This window comes from Carettochelys insculpta, chromosome 3, assembly GCF_033958435.1.
Source record: "Carettochelys insculpta isolate YL-2023 chromosome 3, ASM3395843v1, whole genome shotgun sequence".
NCBI classification, from domain to species: Eukaryota; Metazoa; Chordata; order Testudines; family Carettochelyidae; genus Carettochelys; species Carettochelys insculpta.
In genome coordinates, this window is record NC_134139.1 from 128,434,433 (window position 1) to 128,453,525 (window position 19,093).

General features: G+C 44.1%; 1 protein-coding gene and 1 long non-coding RNA gene across 6 annotated transcripts in view; one reads left to right on the forward strand and one right to left on the reverse strand.

The window, feature by feature from the left end:
• The window catches only part of POPDC3 (popeye domain cAMP effector 3), an 83,420-nt gene that overhangs the window by 13,945 nt on the left and 50,382 nt on the right, over positions 1-19,093 (forward strand). Inside the window, exons 4-5 of one of the 5 annotated variants that reach the window (XM_074990815.1) lie at positions 178-348; positions 8,448-8,451. In XM_074990815.1, coding sequence (XP_074846916.1) covers positions 178-348; positions 8,448-8,451 — 175 coding nt within the window. Of the gene's footprint in view, positions 1-177; positions 2,348-8,447; positions 8,452-17,801; positions 18,241-19,093 lie in introns of those variants that run through there. The other 4 variants (XM_074990814.1, XM_074990812.1, XM_074990813.1 and 1 more) reach the window with 4 other exon arrangements.
• On the reverse strand, positions 1,800-18,168 carry LOC142011412 (uncharacterized). The gene is made up of 3 exons (XR_012645076.1): positions 18,046-18,168; positions 3,149-3,629; positions 1,800-1,938 (listed from the first exon to the last, which is right to left on the reverse strand). It is a non-coding gene; the product is annotated as an uncharacterized LOC142011412 (long non-coding RNA).

Here is a 19,093-nt window from a genome sequence, read left to right on the forward strand (position 1 = left end):
TCAGAGGCTTGTTTGTAGGATTTCTGTGGCCAGTTCTGATAAAAAGCCTGATTCTGCAGTTTTTACTTGTACATGGGGGAGTTTCTTCTGGATAAGAACAGGCCTGAGCCCTACAATATAATTATATAGTCAACATCAGCACACCTGACTTCAGTTATTTTTAATCTCATTTTACAGGTAACTCTTACAGCAGAGACGGACTGTCGATATGTGGCTTGGAGGAGAAAGAAATTATATTTGCTCTTTGCTAAACATCGTTTTATCTCACGTCTGTTTTCCATTTTAATTGGGAGTGACATTGCTGATAAACTATATGCCTTGAATGACAGAGTGCACATAGGAAAAGGAGTTCGGTATGACATCCGCTTACCAAACTTTTACCAAGTGGCAGTACCAGGGACACCCAAAGTGCAGCCCACGGAACAAACTGTCAGCAATTCAAGACAAAAGTCCATTAACATTGGAAATTGTGACTCTTCTAAAAATAACAAAGAAAAAATGCTGTCTTCATAATTTCCAAAATTAAAGAGGGAAATACAAATAGATAACAGGAAATTAAGGTGAACAATACCTTGTAAAGCCAAACTTGATTGAAAGTGCCATTTACTTTAGATAAAATAGCTTGCATCCCTCTTCTCCCTGCAGAGCCGCCAGCTGGTTGGGTTGTACATCTTGACTAATTATTTATGCATTATGATTAATTTCTATTTTTTGGTCTTTACTTTTAGGGGCAATAATGAATCATGATGGTATGAAGCTTTATTGTAATTGTGGTGCCTTCTGTTTTTAATAAGATATTTGCATAGTGGTTTTGATCATACTTATATTTAACTTGCTTGTCATAATGAATTAAAAGCAACAAGCTACTTATCTTATTTTGAGGTGCTTGTTACATTCATAATTACAATACGTGAACTTGGTCTTCTTTTCAATCACCAATCGTAAAGAAGATTTACTTTTTAAGTCACCAATGCAGCTTGTCTTGTTTTCTTTTTTAAGAGACATGACAGAACGTAGAATGCACAGTAGGACAACATTTTTCCCCCCATTCAGTCCATGAATGGTTGATTTCTCTCAGGCTATAGGAAAGAAGTGTTAGAGACAAAAATACAAGAGTAATTGCCAACATCAAAAAGAAAAAGCAAAGTAATTGCTGCAAACTACATAATAGGAAAAAAGGTCATGTAGTGCTTTTAATAGAATGTGATGCTACAGTAACTAGACTTCAGAGATATAAGTGCCAGTCATAACATGTACAATAAACACTGTAAATCAATCACTAACTCGTTTAATTTTGTGTTTTACAGAAACCCTTTGTCAGGTTTGTTGTAAAGAGACACAAATCGCTAAATACTTGGGGCTACAAACATAAAACAGCAAACCATTATTCTTAGCATATGCCTACTCTAAAGGGAAGACTGGTGCTGCCACGGTTGATCTTCTCAGGGTTGATTTTAGTCCACCTAGTAGAAATGTATTAAATGAAACCCTGAGGGCACCCCAGTCGACCCATGGTACTCCTGTCTCAAGACTAAGGGAAGTTTGATGGGAGAGTTTCTCCCGTCAACCTCCTGCAGTGAGGTTGAATTGGAAAGAAGACCTAAAGTGGGATGACTCCTGCTATGCAATTCTTACAGCTGGAGTTGCATAACTTAAGTCATATTTCCCTTCTCATGTAGACCAGTACTTAGTGGTGAAGTACTCCTATTTAGCTCGAAAAGTCACTTTTCTGTGCCTATAAACTTTTAAATTTTAAATACATTTTTCCCTAGTGTGTCTGGATGTCTTTAATAGTTTATGGGGATTCAAAATCAACATTTGATTGGAGATGGCTAGTTTTATACTTTTTCCAATGATCTTGAGGTCATTGTGCCTTTGGGGAAGAGGTGTTTGAATGTCTTTCCAAGCTTGCTACTTTGCTCTATGTTTGATGCATGCCTGTAATAACAAAAAAAAAATAGAATGATTATTATTTTATGAGACCATATTAATGCTTGATACATATCAAGGTAGATTGCCTTTTTAATATTTAAAACTTAAATTGCTATAGGATTTGGAAGGAATAGTTGGTGCATGTTTGCTTTTAAAAAAAAAATCATAGGAGTCATTGGTGGAAGTTTAAAACAGTTGCCATAATCTATACTTGGAAGGTAATCTTACTATGTAAGAGAGACTCTCAAAAACACATTCATCCTGAATCCTGAGTTAGTGGTGTTCAGTAAGAGTGGCTTTACAGAACAAACCAAATAAATCCATGTATTTTAACAGTTATTAGAAGTGATGAAAATGTATATATTGTACATTGCTCAGTGCAAATAAAAGTAGTATTGTACAATGCAAGAACACATTCTGCTTTTAGCTTTGTCCATTTTCTAGTTAGATATGTACTGTTGCCATGTGATGATGCAAAGCTCATTGTGCATAATGAAATAATCCTAAATTGATACATACTAAAGTAGTTTTATTAGTATTCCCTATTTTATACCACATGATGTCATAATGTCCATAAAATAACTTTCCTTCTGTAACCTCGTGGTAGCCATTTTATTAACTGATGTTGCAAGATACTGAGTCCTTGAATTAATTTTTGAACTGACATTGTGTACCGTTTTGGAGGAGGTGGCTTGCACCTCATATGATAGGGTTCTCTTATTTCTCTGACTTATGTTTTGCTGATCTATCCATCTCTGCCGCAGCTAGCAAATATCTCACTCTTCAGATGAACTTATCACGTTTTTTTCCTCACCAAATCTGATGCAGAACATTGGAACATGTTCTTTGCTGTATAAATTTAGTTTTGGACCAACAGAGGTTTTACAATATTTCATGAACTCCTAGAATTAGAAATACCATTAGAAAGCTAGAATTCTAGGTTTGGAGGAGCAAAGTACTGATTTATTTTTCTGCTAGATCTTAAAATCAAGATATTCTGACTTTATTTAAAAGTTAGCTCTCTTTTGACAAAAAAAAAAGGGGTTTACAAAATTTACTAATTTCCCTTTCATGTACTGTCAAAAACATCAGGTAAAATCCTGGTCCTTCTTTGAAATCAATGTCAAAACTCTTATATACGTCAATAGGGTCAGGGTTTCATAGAGTCCTATGATCATCTGAGCAAACCCACATAACACAGGACCAAAAATCTTACCAAGTAGTGTTTGGCTGGAGATGTAACTGCTGTTAGACTACAGCATATCTTTTTGAAAGATATCCAGTCTTAAAGTAAAAGACCTTTTGAGTGAAGGGCAATCCACCATGTTACTAGACAAGTCGTTCCATGGTTAACTTCTCTTGCTCTTTAAATATTTTTATTAATAACCTTAATTCTTTCTGAGTTTTTCTAGCTTAATCTTCCAACCTGTGGATCTTATACTTTATCTGTGAGATTTAAGAGCCATCTATCATCAAACATTTTCACCATGTTGGTATTAAGAGAGAGAGTATGTCATTCATCACAGTCTTCTGGATAAACAGGATTCAGCTTCTTCAGTCGATCTCTATCAGACATGTTTTCCAGACCTCGAATTATCCTTAGCCTTTTTGTTTAATCCTTTCCAATTTTCCAACATCCTTTTTGAAGTTAGAATCCTAAAACATTTCTTCCGTTTGTGCCTGTAGATTGCTGTTGCCTTAAATACAAAGATATGAAATATGACAACAATACCACCCTAACTTTTCTCAGCATTTCTAAAACAGCATTTCTATATTATTGCTAGTACACAAACCCCCAAACATGCTGGTAGGGCGGCTAAAATACTGTTTGGGATGGTTGACATCATTTGTTTGTGGAAGTATGCATGGCAACACATACTCATCATTAATTCCTGTTGGCAAAAGCTAGAATTCCATCACATGGTGTCAGTGTGAGTATGTAGCAAGAGACCTGTATGGATTTGGGTCCTGATTCTAATCTACCCCACTGTGTAAATCAGGAATAATGGGTCAAGCATCAGAATAACCGAGTCAGTGCTGTTCTGTGAAAAATGGAGATCCATACTGTGAATCCCTTACTTGGATTTTAGTGCCTCTGCTTGAGTAGCATGTCATGCATTGTATTGTCTTGAGTGGGGCTATTTAAGTGAGGGTGCAGTCCAACACAAGGTGGCTGTTTTATAAAGCAGCCATTTGCTCCTTTTGTCTGTGCTTCTGGAATTTTTGAACACATCAAGCAGGAATCTCCCTTCTGAGTTGCAGATGTTATGCCACAAGCACCAGCAAGAACTGTGCCCCTGGAAGGATCCAACTCAACAGGAGAAGATGTTGTTTGCACCACTAGCGTGCTTAGCCTGTTCTTGAGGGAACAGTGCATTTTAATCTGGGGTTGTGCCTCCATATGAGGCTTACTCTCAGCATCTGCCTGGAGGATTCCCCAAACCAATGTATCTTCCTCACACCATTGCAGTGAGTTCTTCAGTAATGCTGCCCACTTTTGAGGCCTGGCTGGTTATGGAGCTTTCACAGAACAACACAGTCTGTAAAACTGTGGGCCTAACTGCCACTAAAGTAGCTCTTGCATTGCAAGCAATCCCATTGAAATCAAATAATGTCAGTAGGATTGTCTTTTGTAAACACCAAAGATCACATTCCACCTGCTACCTGAGGTGACAACCAAGAATTTAGCTTGATTTATTAAAATACATGGTGCAACTTCTAATCAAGAATTATTTGCCTTGGACCCAGACAGAGAGCAACACTCATTCTGATCAAAGAAGACTTGTTCCTGGAGTAAATCGAGCATGACCTCTACGATAAAACTGTGTACTCTTGCAAAGGTGAAACTATGTTGATACCACTTTCTAAGCAAAAGTTTGGTAATATGAAATTATTGTGACACAATGGATTGCATACCATCATATATTCTCAGCCTACATGAAAAATTACAATATGTTGCCACTGTTATGAACCGGTCTTGCAAGTTCATTTGTTGTTAAAAACTGTTCTCCAATTTTTAGATATATAACATGAAAAGGAAAAAAATACTCTGAACCGTAGGGGTGTTTAAAAAAAAAAAAGGCTCATTATTCCAGAGGGAGTGCATCAATTTTTCCTCTGCATAATTCAAAGAGACTTGCTTCTTTTTGGAGAGTTTTGTTTCTGCTTAACCTTCTATTGAGGGCAGAGGCAATAAAGGCAGTAATAGGCCTTATGTGTTTTGGACAGATTGTTACAGGACACCACTCACAAACTGAACATGTAAACATGGACGTTTAAATTTTGTCGTGGTAGTAATCCAGTACAATGATGCTCAAGAAGATGAGCTATGTACAATTCACATTTTTTTATTTTAACTTTCAAAGTCTTCATCTCTATTTTATGGATATCGACATCTCAGTGTGAAGTGAAGGAATTAATGGACCTTAACATGCAAACTAGCAAGTTAGCCTAGTAACATAACATGTAAATAAAGCCACATCATTCTGGTGAATCAAAGTGCGTAGGTAGAGCTTCGTAAACTCATATGTGTAGGAGAAAATCAGCACAAGCGAGGCAGATGAGCTATCTGGCTGCTTCTTGCGGGTTAGCTAGCAGCTGTTACTTCAGTACGACTAATTGCATAAGCCTGCAAATTCTTACTCATACTTATGGTCAAAAAACTATTGGCAGATCTACCTACAAAAGCAGCATAACAAACCACTCAGAGAGAAGGTAAGAAGCTTCCAAGAGCTTGAGGGAGTAGGGGAAGATGTCCTAGCAGGTATCCAGGGTTCTGAGAGACTTTTTCAAAATCCTTTCCCTACAGCCTTTTTGTATGACCCTGAGCAAGTCAAAGTTTCCCAACTGTGAACTTCCTTACTCACTGCGGTGTTGTGAGAACAAGTACATTAAAGATTATGATTTACTTAGAATGGGGTGATAGGGGCCGTATGAGTACAAAAGGTTGTGTGATAAAATTATTAATAGAGTGACTGTTTTCTGCTCTCAGTGCTGACACTTATGTCTAGATCACTCATGGAAGATCTGCAACTACCAAACTTCAATATCATGAGAATTTTGTATACAAAAAGCTACTTTTGATCATTTTTAGATGGCTGCAAAATTGTATTTTCTTTCTCTGTATAGTGGGGGCACCTGGTAGATGAAGGATCGAGTTGAGAATCAGCCACCAGTGCCGAAATCCCCATGTAATCGCATTAACCCAAACTCCAAGTATAACTAAAGAGAGCGCGAGTTAAATTGTTTGAGTTTACAGCTACCTGAAAGCAAGACTTTGTTTGGCTACAGGTGGGATTTACAGTGATGCAGCTAACTCCAGCCCCTGGCTAGCACTGGTTGAAAGTTCTAAGGATAGACTAATGTAAGGCTCCTGACTTTAGAAAGAAGTAGAAAAGAAACTCAATGAAAAATATTTTAAATTTCCCAAAAGCATTCCTACAATAGTTTTTCTTTCTTAGTACCTATGACATATGTAATAAGATGCAATGATGTATAGTTTCATTCAGTAACTTAAGAGGTAATGCAGCTATTCCCACATCTTGCTCAAAAACTTTTATACCACACCTGTGTGTGTGTGTGTGTCTGTGGGCGGTGTGGTGAATGAAGATGTTGTTTAATAAGAGCCCTGTTTTATTTGTTGAAGAAGTTAGAATGTTGTTAATGAAGGAAGCAAAATATGGTGCTGTATCTAAAGAAGTTGAATTGGAACCCTAAAATGAGAGGAATGCCATTTAATCTTAGAGGAGGGTTTTGAAGTTTGCTTGTCAGATATTAATCAGCCAGATCCTCAAATATGTTTAGGTACCTAACTCCCACTGATTTGGAGAGAAAGTGCACCAGTTTTTGCATCCACATGTGCAGAATTCATGTGCCCCGCAGGTTTATTTTCTGCTACAAAAGCTACATTGTCAGACAGATGCTGCACTCTGCCTTCAGCCCACCAGGGGCTAATAAGGCATTAGAGCAGGGCACATGTGACTGGTAGGGGATCACATAGACTGGGATTCAGAAGGGCTAGCAGGAGAGGCAGTCTGGACTAGGGAATCACTGGGAGTGGAAGTACAGGGACACATGGAGATGGGGAGAGGAGGTTACAGGGACACATGGGGATGGAGGAGGGGTAGCTGAACTGAGGTGTGGGGACATGTTGGGATGTGGGATAGAAGGGGGCAGGGACATATGGTGGAGGATGTGGGGAAGAGTGATGACTGGTTGTGCAGGGACACATGGTGATGGAGGGGGAGGGCACAGGGACACATGGGGACAAGGAAAGATGTTTCTGATTGGGAAAGGCTGAACTCAGTCAGGGTCTGCATGGGGGAGGCTCTCCAACTTCCTAACAATCCCTTTTCTCCTCCCCAGAAACCTCTTACCAACTTCTCCCACCCACATCCAACACGCGTGGCAGGTTCACTTAAAAGTTCCTTCCTAGCAAATGCTTCCCCCTCCCTTAGCTCCTCCATTTCACTTGACTACCTCACACGTTTGCACTGCTTAGGACAGGTATGGGAAATACATGTTTTGTCTGTATTATTACAGACATACTTGCTGACAGGTATTTTAAAATAAATTGCCAAAATAATTAAAACTGAAGTGATTATATTCTGTTGTTTTGACAACCAGTGCAGAATTGTATGGAATTTAAAATATAGTGTGCTTAATTTTTAATTTTTGGCAGAGAACTTTAATTTTTTTGATGTAGAATTCCCCCCATGAGTAGCATATGTAGAAAGAGGCTGAACTGAGGTTGCAGAGGCAACTTTAATTCTGGTATTTCCTAATTTCTAAGCATTTATTTAACTCTGCAACTTTAATGTTCCTTTAACATAGTTTTTATTTATGGTAACTATATCTAATTTTGATGTAACTTTGTATTATAGTTTGCTGAGAGATTTAGCTGAAGACCATTTTATATTTTTTCAAACAAAAATATATAGAGATATGTATTCAAACTTCACAGCTGTCTTATTTAGCTTCTAGAAATCTCATTTAATGTTTTTAAGCAGAACTCCCCACTGAAATCAATGGGGAGATCTTAGAAATCAATACCACAATACTGGTCTATTTTTTTTCTTTTTTTGCTGAGTCTCCATTTTCTGGCCCCAACTCAGTTATAGCTTTTCAATACAGTAAACCCTCAATTTAATGGACTAATAGCAGGGAAGGGGTGTCTGTTAATGCCAAAAGTCCATTATATCCGAATGGTTATACTGGATGATGACGCACTGACTTTCCCAGTCCGTCACTCATTCCTGTCCTCTGCCCCTGCCTCCTTCCCCTGCTCCTGCCACATTCTTCCCCTCACACCTCCATCTCCCTCTCCCAATCACCAGGAGAGGAGCTGAATACTGGCCTGCCTCCTTCCACCTCCTGCAAGTCTCAGCACTGTGGCTCCTTCAGCCCTGGCTCTGAGCCACCTGCGCAAAGGCAGAGCGTGGCCAACCCTAGCATGCTAGCGGGCAGCAGCCTCCGACACCATGGCTGCTGCTCAGCTCCATTGCAGGCAGCGGCAGCTGGGTGCCAGCATGCTCCATGCACATGGGGCTGGGGGCAGGAGAACTCCTGTGCCCTGCTGCAACCCCACCCTCCCTGGCTCTTCTGGCCCCAGTTGTCCCAGCCACTGCAATGGCCCCACCAGTGCCTGCAGCCCCAGCCACTCTGGCAGCTCCTCCATTCCCGGCGGCAGCTCTAGTGAGTCTCTGGCATCTATTTGGGGGTGGAAGGAAGGACTGGCAGACAGCATCCGTTATTTCTGAAGTCCGCTATATCAGGGTCCATTAAATTGACGGTTTACTGTACAGTTAGAGTCCATTTGACATGTAAACCAATTCTGGAGATTTGTTAAAAATGGTAAGAACATTGCAGTGATAAATACTGAGGAGCTGAAGTCATACATGGAATATAAAATGTTATGCTGCTCTATGATTTTACTAGCCAGTGTGCTTTGTTCTTTTTACCATGGTTATTTGAATAGGTGTTTTTAGATCAGAACAACATTATGTACACAATGCTGTATGGATTTACTGAGTGATAGCATTAAGTGTAAAAAACAATAGACATATTGCAAATGTGTGTATGTAACACTAGCATCTACTGTCAATATAATAAATTTTCTTTAGAGAGTAAAGAGCTATAATAAATGTTATTCATCAGACTGGTCTTTAAAGCTGTATTCACTGAACTCTGCAGGAAACGTTTTAAAAGATTTTTCATTTGTCTAGTATTTTAAAAGATCATTCAAATTACTGCAGGAATACTTTATCCTGACTCTTCTGGCAAGGATTAAAGTAGACCATAATATATGTTAGGATGCATTCTGATATACTGAGTTCAAGTAAAGAGAGTACATGAGATCAGAAGAGGGTTCAAAGTGTCTCTCTGATTCTAAAGTCCTGACCTGTGAGAGGTCTGTATGGACACGAATGCAGGGTCAGACTTTTAATAGCAATTATTTTATTTTTTAAAATAATCACAGAATATATCACTTTAGTATTAAATGTTAATCCTGCCAAGGAATGGAATAGTTACGTTAGGGTCCCAAATTTATGCATAAAGGAGAAGGTGTCTTGAAGACTTTTTGTTTTGGCCTCTTGCTCTGAACAAACACATGAAATTACTCACACTTGGTCTCCAGCCTCCGTGGACTTTCTCGCCTGTGCTGGCTGAGAACTGCATGGACCTACAGGGCAGCCGGTGTGCTCTTGATCAGTGGTTCTCAAACGTTTGTTATTAGTGACCCCCACCTCGCAGCAAGCCTGAGTGTGCCCCTCCTCCCCTTATAAATTAAAGCCACCTGTCTCATGTTAAACTCTATTACAAAGGCTGGAGGCAAAGCAGAGTTTGGGGTGGAAGCTGACACTTTGCAACCCTTCCTCACCACGTAATAACCTCATGACCACCAAAGGTTTACAACCGCCCCAGTCTGAGAACCTATGCTCTTGACACTCACTCCCCAGAATGTATCTTTGGCTATTAACCTTCCCTGATATATCTTTTCCCAACTATGTCACTCTTCTCTCCTCTTTTGCCCTCCCCTCTCCTCTGTCCCTGTCTGCAGGGAGCAGAAAAGAATGACTGGAAAATGCCCACTTATCACCTCTGTTTTCAGCTGCCTATGTCCCTATACACTCCTCAGATCTCGTATTTTTACCCTTCACTCCTGTTCTCTTTCATTGTCAAAAGCTGCATCTACACGAGGCAAATATTTCGAAAGAGCAGGCCCCAGTTCGAAGTGGCGCGTGGTTCGTCTACCCACGCCACATGCCCTTTCAAACATGACATTGACAGTAGGCACCGCAGGAATCGAAACCGCTCTTCCAAACAGAAAATAGGAAGAGGCTGCCCTTTCAACGTCTTTTTTTGGAAAAAGGACGTGTGTAGATGCTCTACATCCTGCTTGTTCGAAAGAGTGGGGTCTGCCATGGCAGTGATCAGCTGTTAGGTGGAGATGTGCTGCCCAGCCCCTGCAGGGCTGTATTGTCTGCGCGTGCAGCAGCTTTTAAAGCCGCATGGACCCAGAAACCCCACTGCAGGAAGCTGAGAGCGTGCCAGCAGCAGCTGCTACACATGCTGCCCCTGCTCGTATCAGTGCAACCCTGAGCAGCCTCCTGCTTGTGATGACCCCTAGCCAGCCATGTGAAGAGCCCTAGGCCTCCCCTCCAAGCACACCCAGGTCTCCCAAGAGTTCAGCCTGGTGGGTGGGGGAGGGAAAGCTGCTGGGGCTCTGGCAGGAGGAGGAGGTGCTTTGGGTGACAGGCATGAAGTGGCAGAATTCAGCTGCCTTCACCCAGCTGGCTGAGGGCCTGAGTACCCGGGGTCACCCCACCCACACTCCTTTCCAAGTCAAGAGTGAGGTCGAGGAGCTGCAGCAGGGTTATGCCTGGGCTCAGGACTCGGCCAACCAGTCGAGAGCTGCCTCTGCTTCATGCCCCAGCTACTGGAAAATCAGGACCATCCTGGGCCCCCAGAACACCTGCCATCCTGGACACCTTGGCTCAGGACCCCCAGCTGGGAGAGGAGCAGGAGCTGGGACCGTTGGCCAGCCCTGTACCACAGGGCTGGAGACAGAGCCAGCCACAGCCAGGAGGCAGACCTGGTCATAGACCCCCACCCCCTGCACCTTCAAGCAGACATTGGCCAGACGACCCTCCTCCCTACCGCAACGGTGGACCCTCAGGTATGTACCCTACAGGGCACACATGCCCGACCAGGGGGCGGGGGCACCATACACGACTGGAGGTCCCCCACACTCCTGGCAGACTCCAAACTGCCAGGGCCCCACCAGACCACGGCCCTTGGGATGGCAGCATGGCTGCCAGTACCCATCAGCACCCGGTCCCGTGGACAGCACCATGCCCTTCCCTCAGACAGGGAGACAGGGGACCCAGAGCCCACAGAGGGACAGGGGATGTGGGCCATGGGGCAGGAGACAGTACTCACGGCCTGTTCCTCTCTTCCCTCCTGTTTCTGTGGCCGCATCAGCTGAAGGCCGGGAGAGCTGTGACCCATCGGTGGTCTTGGACAGCCCCCTGGAGGTGAGCATCAGCGACCAGCCAGAGCCACCCCAGCACCAGGATGGTCTTTTCAACATGTTCTTCTGATTTTTCTTCTTAGTACTTCTTCGCCCTGCTGAAGGCTTTAAACATCTCCCATCTAACTTCTCTTTTTCTCCCCCTCCTAGAAAAACAGTAACTATAGAGGAGAAAAGGCTGGGAAGATGGAGTATACACCCTGCTTGCTTGTGACAGCCTTTTGCACACTGTCACTGACCCCAAGAAACTCAATTACCAGCTATAGATTAAGTGCATGTGCATTGAATAAGTGGGTGTTCTGGGACTGGTGCACCCCCTGGGTCCTCAGTACAAACCAGCAGCCCTGCCATGCAGCTTCTCCCATCCACAGGTGATCCCTGCCCATCAGCTCCTCTCCATCCCTCCCTCCATCTCCTCTGATCAGCTCTTCAGTGGCGTGTAGGAGGTGCTGGGGGATGTCAGAGCTGGGGCAGGGCATGCTCTGGGAAGGGGAAACGGGGTGGAAGAGGAAAGGTGATTGTGGAGCAGGACAGGAAGAAGCAGGGTGGGGGCTCAGCAGGGGTGGGAAGTGGCAGGGCAGAGTAGGGGTGGAGCTTGGAGGAGAGCAAGAGTCAAGCACCTCCTGGCAAATTACAAGTGTTATGCTGGGGAGAAAGTTAAATGCATTTTATTATATAAGGGAGAAATCCTTGTATCCTAATCATTGTAATTTGAAAAGACCCACACAACTAGAGACCAAAAAATTAAAAACTAAAGTTACACTTCCAAATAAACACTGGGAAGCATGGAAAGGCAGAAATGAAATAAGCCTAACAACATGATAAAAACGTATTCCCAGACATTTGTTCCAAAAGAATCCCAAAAATTCCCTTGACATCATTCACAGTTGCTTTGCTCTGCGCATTCATTTTTGTTCACAGAAATGGTTGCAGAAAGATAAGCTACTGTGGAGGGTCATTACTATGGATTTGTATAAGGATTAGCACCAAAAGTGTTTGTGTGGTTGTCTTAAAAACTCTTCTAGTTTGGGAGTCTGCCAACCAGAGAACAGACAAACCATGATTATTGCAAAAACGCTGCCACATCTGCTGCTGTCATGACTCCATAAGTACAGCAGAACCCCAAGATACATGCACTCAAGTTGTGCGAATTGTGGGTTAACACAACTCTGAGTGGCAGGGAGCTGGCACCTGCCTCTGGGGACCTGGGAAGTTGACCGGTGCAGTAGCTGGGAGCCACTGCAGCAGCAGCACTGATCATTTTCCCCACTCCTGTGAGTGGCGGGGATCTGGAGCCTGGCTCTCGGCTTCATGCTGCTCACAGGAGACAGGAAACCGTCTAGCGCTGCTTCACTGGTCAGTTTCCTGACTGCCCCGAATAACACAAAATTTGACTTATGTGGGGTTGTGCAGGAACAAAATCTCTGCTTAAGTCGGGCGTTTACTCTACTGGATCTAGAGGGGCTGCCGGAGGCTCTGGCTTGAAGTGGCTCCATCATATACAAGGGTTAGCTGAAATGCTAATATGGCATGAAAAGTAAGAGCTGCACTGGGCTGTCTTAAAGCAATGTGGTAGTAATAACTTGAATCTCTGGCAACTGGGATGTTTCCCTGGACTACTCAGCCCTAATAGGGACATGTCAAAAGTTCCCCTCTTGAAAAGCTTTATACAATATTCCCTCTCTTCAGAAATACATGTACAAAAGCTGGACAGATGCATTGTTGTTTTCCCACCCTCACTGACGCACTAGCTTGGCAACAGGTAGTGAAGGCTGAATCCTTTCCTTGTTGGCATCAATATTTTTGAATAGCGTTCTAGTTTTCTTCAGCTAAGCTTAAAACCATGTGATTTAAGTGACCAATTCTAGAGAATGAATAGATAAAATGGGAAGCAACAGTAGCAGAAATCCCTTATAGTCAATCCATAGGCTGGAAAGTGCTTACATAGATAATTCATTGAGCAATTTCAAATAACGAACAAATCGAGTTCACAGATAATTCTTGAACAGGAAAAGGAACTTAGTTCTTGAATACATTGTCTGCTGTGACTAGTTCACACAGCTCCAATACCCTTGCCCCCATAGCCCCATGACTTGATGAACCCTTTGCATTACACATTTTCCCCCATCTATCTACTTAAGTACTATCATCACAGCTAGTGGACCTGCTAAACTTTGGCAGCTTCATAAAATTCATCCCCCACTCCTTCCTTATCTTGCATTAGTCGGGCTTTAGGAAACAGCAGGATCCTGAAACTATTAAGAATGTTTTATGTCAATGATATATTTTAGAGGGTTTTTCTGTTCAAGAACCACCCCTAAATGGTAAGAGCTAGGACCACCAAATTCAGTATACAGTAAACCCTCGAGTTACAATGGGGTTGCGTCCTGCAACACCTGTGTAACTCAAATTTTTGCACAAGTCGAGGCGAGATGGTAACCAGGCTACCGCCTGGTTCCTGTCTCTCTGCAGCTTGTGGGACACAGGAAATGAACCAGCATCAGCCTGGCTTCCGGCTCCCTTCCCCCTGCAGAGCCTGGAAACTGACCAAGGCAGCAGCCTTGGTCAGTTTCCTGTTTTCAGGCAGTGGAGGGGAGCCAGGCTGCTGCCCTGGTCAGTTTGTAGGCTCTGCAAGTGGAGGGGAGCCAGGAGTCAGGCTGCCGCCTGTTTCCCAGCTCCCTGCCACTCCGGGGACTGGGAAAGCACTCCTGTCCGGGGCGCAGCTGAGAGTCAGGCTGCTGCCCTGACAGGAATGGCTTCCCTGCTCCTGTCAGGGACAGCAGCCTGACTTTTGGCTGTCACCCCTGTCAGGAGCTGTTTCTGGTGGCAGTCACATTAACCCAAGACACAAGCAGCTTGGCTGCGCATATCTCGAGGATTTACTGTACAGCTTCCTTTTGATATCTTACAATGAATGTGGTTTGGCAAATTGTCTTATTTCTACTTTTTGAGGAAAGATCATATTGCATCACATTGCATGCTTCTACAATTAACATAGCTCCTCTAATCTTACAAGGGTTGTAGCATTAATTTTCATCCCATGCAATCTTTTCTCAGACAAATTTTCCCTCTAATTATAAATAATACCAACTGAATATGCTTTGATAAATTCAATTATTAGATTAGATAGGTGTTTCCTGTGAAATGTGACAACACCATTCAAAGACCACTCCTCCATACTTTGTATTCACTGTTCTTCCTTAAAACTGGGGGAAATCTTGGCTGCCTTTACAAATGTTGCTGCTTTTGTACATTATTTTGTACCTGTGTAAAACATTTAGGCTACGTCTTCACTAGAGCGATCTGTTGATAGAAGTTGTTGTCAGAAGAGATCTTATGACAAAACTTCAGTTGACAGATTGTGGCCACACACAGAAGCAGATCGCTCTATCAACAGACATTGGCCACACTGCCCGGCTGCTTTCTCAACAGAACGGCCAACTGAAAGCACAGGAGAAAGGCTGCCTGGGACTCCAGGAGCAGCCACATAACTTTTTTGTCAAAAGATTCTGTCAAGAAAGGCACTCTGCCTCATGGATGAGAGGCAGAAGGCTGTCAACAAAAGTGCAGAGTTCTGTTGATAATATGTCAACAGAGCGCATTTTTAGTGTGGATGTTCTGTGAGTTTTGTCAAAAAAAACGGGGTTTTGTTGAGAAAACTCTCAAGTGTAGACATAGTCTTAGTGCTGCAGCAACTCCACTTGCAAATCACCCATTTATTTTAATGGGAATTTCACCTAAAAATAACTGCAGGGTTGGTTTTATTATAGACCCATGGCTATGTCTACATTACAGAGATCTTTTGAAAGAAGCCCTTCTGGATGATCTCTTCTAAAAAAAACTTCTTTTGAAAGAGTGTGTCGACACACATAAAAAAGCGGATCAAAAGAGTGATCTGCTTTTTCAAAAGAAAGCATCCACACAGCCCCCGCTCTTTCAAAAGAACGGGCCAGGGATCAAAAATTCAAGTCCCATGAGGCCTGGCCTTTTGAAAAAAAAAAGGCCCACAGAGAATCTACACGTTTTCTTTCAAAAGAAACTTTCAAAAGAATGCATGCTTCCTGAAATGGGAGAGGAAGAGCGCTTTCAAAAGGAGCGCCATATTCTTTCAATTTACTTTCGAAAGAACACTTTTTGCGTGTAGAGACTCCGTGGGATCTTTTGAAAGAGTCCCCTTCTTTCAAAAAATCTTTCCAAATAACTTGCTAGTGTAGACACAGCCATGTAGAATAGCAACATAAATTATGTCCCAAATAAATTTGAGGAAATAACTTTATATTATGCTTTATGTACTTGAACATGTTTTTCAACGCCTCTGTAAGTAGCTACACTGGCCTGTTCTATCCCCACTCTTCCACTAGCTTGCTGTGTGACCTTTTCAAGAGACGTCATTTCTTCCTGCTTTTGTGTCCACACTCTACTCATTGTCTGTCTTGGCTATTTGAAGTGTAAGATTTATGGAGCAGTGACTATTTGTTTGCACAGTACCTAGAACAATGGAATACGAATTTCAGTTGGGACCTGTAAGAACTACTGTTAATATAAATATATACTTACATTATGCCTATACATATAAGGAAACTGAGAACCAGTAATCTCAGATGACTCAGCCCAAGGTCACAAAGTAGGTCAGCTAAGGTAAAAACAGCCAAATCATTTTTTTTAACCATAGACCACTAGGAGCATAAACTATCACAGGGGTGGACAAGATATGGCCCATGGGTCAGAGCTGATCTGCCTAACACTTGGATGCAGCCCATGTGCTGCATCTGGCCTGCATGCTATTTATATCCTGCTGCCAGGATAGCAGTGGGAGCTGGTAGCTACAGGCTTTTTAAATAGCTGCAGGAACCCCAGGCAGCATGGAAGTGGCAGGGGTGGGGAGCTCTTTAAATAGCAGCCTATAAAGAGCTCCAGGCTTGCAACTCTTAGCCCATGCCACCACCATCTTTCCTGGCCATCACCTGGGATTCCGGTGGCTAGTTAATGGTCCCTGTTGTGTAGGTGCTGGGACAGCAGTTTTTTTCCATACATGGGCAAGAAACCCGTGAGAACATGACTTCTAAAGGGAGTTCTTCTATTACGGGTGATAAGAACCTAGGGACTGGGCCTCAGTGTAAATTCCCAAGCCCCTTCTGTGGATGCTTTGATGGCTACAGTATTTTTCCACAGATTTCTGGACAATCCATTGAGTGAGGCTGTACCATCTCCTCAGGATGTGAAGAGGAAAATGAGGGGAAACGTAGTAGTAGATAAGTATACTACTAATACCACTTTTTACACTATATGGTGATATAATTTCATTATTAAGAAATATGTGGACCCTAACAGCTTACCAAAATTTATGGAGTGGCCCCCAGCAAAAATTATTGCCCACCTCACACTATCAACCAGAGAACTGAGGAAACTGTTTGCTAGTGAGCTACATTGATTTTTATTGATATATACAAGAGAGGTTACATCAATAGGCAGCTGTATGGACTTTTAAGTCACTCTGTACTAGAAAATCAATTCACCTAAATTAATTCCTTTGTATATATTATTTTAGCTTGCACTGGCAATAATTTTTTTATTAAACATAAACAAGGGTTAAACCAATTTAAATGTGCCTATATTAATGCTTTACACTGGTTTAATTAATTCGGTTTTAAATCAATTTAGTCAAACTGGTGTGCTTCTCTTGATTAGAAGATGCCAGCTTTAGAGAATACTCTCTTGCTAGCTGGAGAAACTGTGGTCTCTACAATATAGAAAAAGGAGATCGCTATATATATATATAGACTAGGAAGGATAGATTTTTTTATTGATAAATGTTGATTGCCAATTTCACTGTATGTACTATTAGACAAGGTGGATGAGGTCGTATCTTTTATTGGATCAACTTCTGTCCCTGAGAGGTTCCCTCCTCCCCCCCCCACGAGGGAGTATATCCAATAAAAGATATGACCTCACCCACTTTATCTAATTTCACTGTACACACACACACACGCAAACCACAGACATATTTTTCTGGGGATAGTACTTGCCCTTTACAAGATAGCTAAAGTGAGAAAAATGTAGCTTGAGCGTGTCTTAGAATGATTGAAAGTTCGCTTAGCGGAGGGGAGGGGAGGGGAGGGTGGTTGCACCTGAGAGGCAGACCTGGGTTTTGAAGCTTTAACTTTTTGGACTCAACATCTTCTGTTATGAAACATTTACAAGCTGACCCTTCTCCACGGCTCGACCCGTAGCAGTTCTCCCAGCCCTAAAAGTTCAAAACCAACACACCTCACCAAAGCTGCCTGGCAATGAACAGGGAAATTATTCCAGGGGAGTCGTAAAGAGAAGGACGAGGGATCCCGGCCAGGGCCGGCCCTGCCCCAGCTCTGGACCGATGGCGGGAGGCTGCTCTGCGCTGGGAGACACCTTTGAAAACCGCGGCGCGCAGCCTGCAAATGGCGGAAACCACTTCAAGCCGCGGGAGCTGCCCCAGTTCCAGCACCTCTGGCTCGGCCCCTTCTCTGCCCCACACACCAACGCAGAGGCGAGGCGAGGCGAGCAGCCGCGCCACACCGCCCCCTGCCGCCCGCCGCCCGTCTTACCCTGCGGCCGCAGCTGTTCTCTGCCGGCGCCGGGCAGCGGCCGGGGCCCATGGGAAGCGCCTGCGCGCTGCCTGCCCCTGCCGGCTCCCCGCCCGTTTCAGTCCGAGCGGCCGCGGGTGGCAGCAGCAGCTGCGGGTGTGGGGAGCAGCCGTCGAGTCCCAGCGACAGCGGCCCGGGGACTCTGCTCGGGGCTAGGTAAGGGAGCGGGACAGGAGCAGCGGCAATAGCCCAGCCCGACCGGGCAGCGGCTGCAATCGGGGCTGGAGGCGCCGCTTCCCGCGGGAGAAAGTTCCTGGGAGACGTGCCCCGGCTGGCCCCAGCGGCTGCAGCTCCCGCCCTGCAGCCGCTAGCCCCGGCCCCGCTGCCAGTCCGAGCGGGGCAGCACCGCGGGGGGTGCCGAGCCGGGGGCCCTGGCGCCCCTTTCCCGCTGCTGGGAGAGCCGGGCTATGCGCCCCCTCCCTACTCTATCCCGCCCCCGCCCGTAGCTTCTCCTAGCAGTGGTTCGCGGGTACCAGCTGCCCTCTGGCTCTCCCCCTCGTCCCGCTTCTCGTGGGGACAGTGAATACAGTATACGAGCCCGCCCCGCGGGCGTCCCCATCGCGGTCAGTTGTGTGGGTCTGGGTGGAAAACGACCCCGAAAGTTAGGGTGCCTGAGTGAGGAATGGTCCTGGCGTGGCGCCCAGCCTGGAGCGAGCGCGCCTTGCAAAGCGCAGGGCTTGTAAGTTGCAGCTGGTCACGTTAGTTCTCAGATCAAAGCAGAATCTTTGCATGCGCCCTCCCCTCCCCTCCCGCGGCTGCTCCTGTCTCAGACGCGTCCCTGTTTGGGGAAAGAGCTTCTGTTTAGTACACCGATCGTTAAATGAGCTAGCTGGAGGGGGTGTTCTGGCAAGTAAAAATAGCCAATTTCAACTCACACTGCTTGAAAATTGAATTATTTTTTTTCCTGTGCCAAGTTACAGTTCTTGGTAAGTCAGTTCTTACTGAATTGGCTTTAAATGGCACTTAACACCGAGAGAGGCAAGCACCTAGCCGTCAGTGCTCAGATAGA